A 1894-nucleotide genomic window follows, 5' to 3' on the forward strand; every position below is an offset into this window, starting at 1 on the left:
AACAGTGTGTCAAAATTAAATTCTTAAAATAATATCTAAAAAAGAGATGAAAATTTATTTATAGATAATTAAATATTTTTTAGGAGAATGTGCTATTTTATTTGTATTAAGTTGTTGAAATAGATTATACACACTTCTTTTCATTCTCTTCACACAAATATCTCTTCATAATAGAATTTATCTCCCTAAAAGATGATAAGTTGATAACTACTGATAAAATGATTAAGTTAACAAATTGAGTCTGTTTTTATTAAAATTGACATTTTAAATTGTAAATGTTTTTGTAATAGCTAGATTTTGAGTAACCTTAAATCAATAATTCCTAATTGAAGATATCTGAATCTTTCCACTCCTTAACTTTGTAATTTTATTCTAGACTGAATTTTTTTTTTCATCAATTAGTTTACACGGTTTGCGGATTACACGGTAATTTTATTTTATTTTTTTGGGATAATTCACACCTATAAAATAAACTTAACTCAAAATTACACCAATATCCTAAACTGAATTTGGTTACATACATATTTCTTTTACAATTCTATGTACAAAAAAGCACTAAAATTTCCAACCAGTACACAGATATATAGCACCCAACTCCAACTGAAATTTATTCGAAGCATCATGGAATATCTGGCATGTGCTTCGTATCTTGCTGCTATGCAGTGACTTCATTATTTCAAGTTTCAACCTAACGTGAGATGAATATTCTACGCGATATGCATCCTCAAATAAAGTGATAACCAAACACAACAAATTCTCAATCATATTCATTACACGTAATTGACAAAACTTTAATTTTCTACATTATTGTAGTTTCAATTATTTCTATACTTAAAAAAGTGGTACTTTCCACTTTCTACTGTTTTTGTCTTAGCTATACTTTTGTACAAAAAGTGACCAACCATTAACCTGGAAATTTTGGACCCAAACAGCAGCATAGACCATAGAGAGTGCCACTCATTTTCTGATCCTCAGCTTACAATTATCATTATCTACTCCTCACCGCTTTGAAATAACTGTCTACTCGATAAGATGAGGATTCATCACAAGTTATTTTTACGTGAAGCTATTAGATCGATAATAATTTAATTAAATATATTAAATTATCTAATATTTTTCGTCTATTAACTTTACGTAGAGATAATTATAAGGGAGTCTTCACCCTTTCATAAATTAGTACATTGGATTTTTGAATGGACAAACTATGAGGGACGGAAGGGAATAACTGATTTTCAATTTCCAGAGATCAAAACAGGGCACGATGAGCGAGCCTTGGACTCAGCCTCACGAGGATCACGATCACAGTCACCATGAATAATCTTTCTCTCCCTCTTGCCAAAAACATAAACCCTCACATAGAAGTTGAGGAACAGCAACAACACAGCGCCGTTGAGGACAGAGTTGAAGACCCACGCGCCAATCCCATTGCACCCACCCTTGAAGAAGAAGTGGAGCAAGAAAACCCCAACGTGGCACGCAACGTTGCAACCGAGGAGGGCGATCTGGCAGTTGAGGACGAACGGAAAACAGGCGCCGCGGAAGCCAATAGCTGTCCAGAACTTGTAACCGTAGACGAGGGAGTAGACAAGAGTGGCGAAGAGGATTGCGAGGACCTGAAAGGACTGAGAGAATTCGAGCCACAAAAATGACGTGAAGGCGGAGATGGAGTGGTTAAAGACTTGAAAAAACAACAACCTGCGACGTCTTAAGATTGCGAGAATGGTGGTGAGCATATGGAGGAAGCGGGAGAGATAGTAGAGGTAGGACCAGAAGAACACCCGGCCGGAGGGGCGAGTGCCCAGTGGGAAACAGAGTAGCCACTCCAAGGGAGTCTTCGTGCGGCGCCAGAACCACCGGGTGTCGCGGATCTCTGCCGCGGCGGAGAGGAATATGC

The 1894-nt window shown here is 37.1% G+C and overlaps 1 protein-coding gene across 1 annotated transcript in view; it reads right to left on the reverse strand.

The window, feature by feature from the left end:
* The window catches only part of LOC107647064 (elongation of fatty acids protein 3-like), a 1892-nt gene continuing 582 nt past the window's right edge, over positions 585-1894 (reverse strand). Inside the window, exon 2 of the mRNA XM_016351192.2 lies at positions 585-1891. Coding sequence (XP_016206678.2) covers positions 1233-1891 — 659 coding nt within the window. The 3' untranslated portion in view covers positions 585-1232. The remainder of the gene's footprint in view (positions 1892-1894) is intronic.

This window comes from Arachis ipaensis, chromosome B01 (genome assembly GCF_000816755.2).
Source record: "Arachis ipaensis cultivar K30076 chromosome B01, Araip1.1, whole genome shotgun sequence".
Classification (NCBI taxonomy): Eukaryota; Viridiplantae; Streptophyta; class Magnoliopsida; order Fabales; family Fabaceae; genus Arachis; species Arachis ipaensis.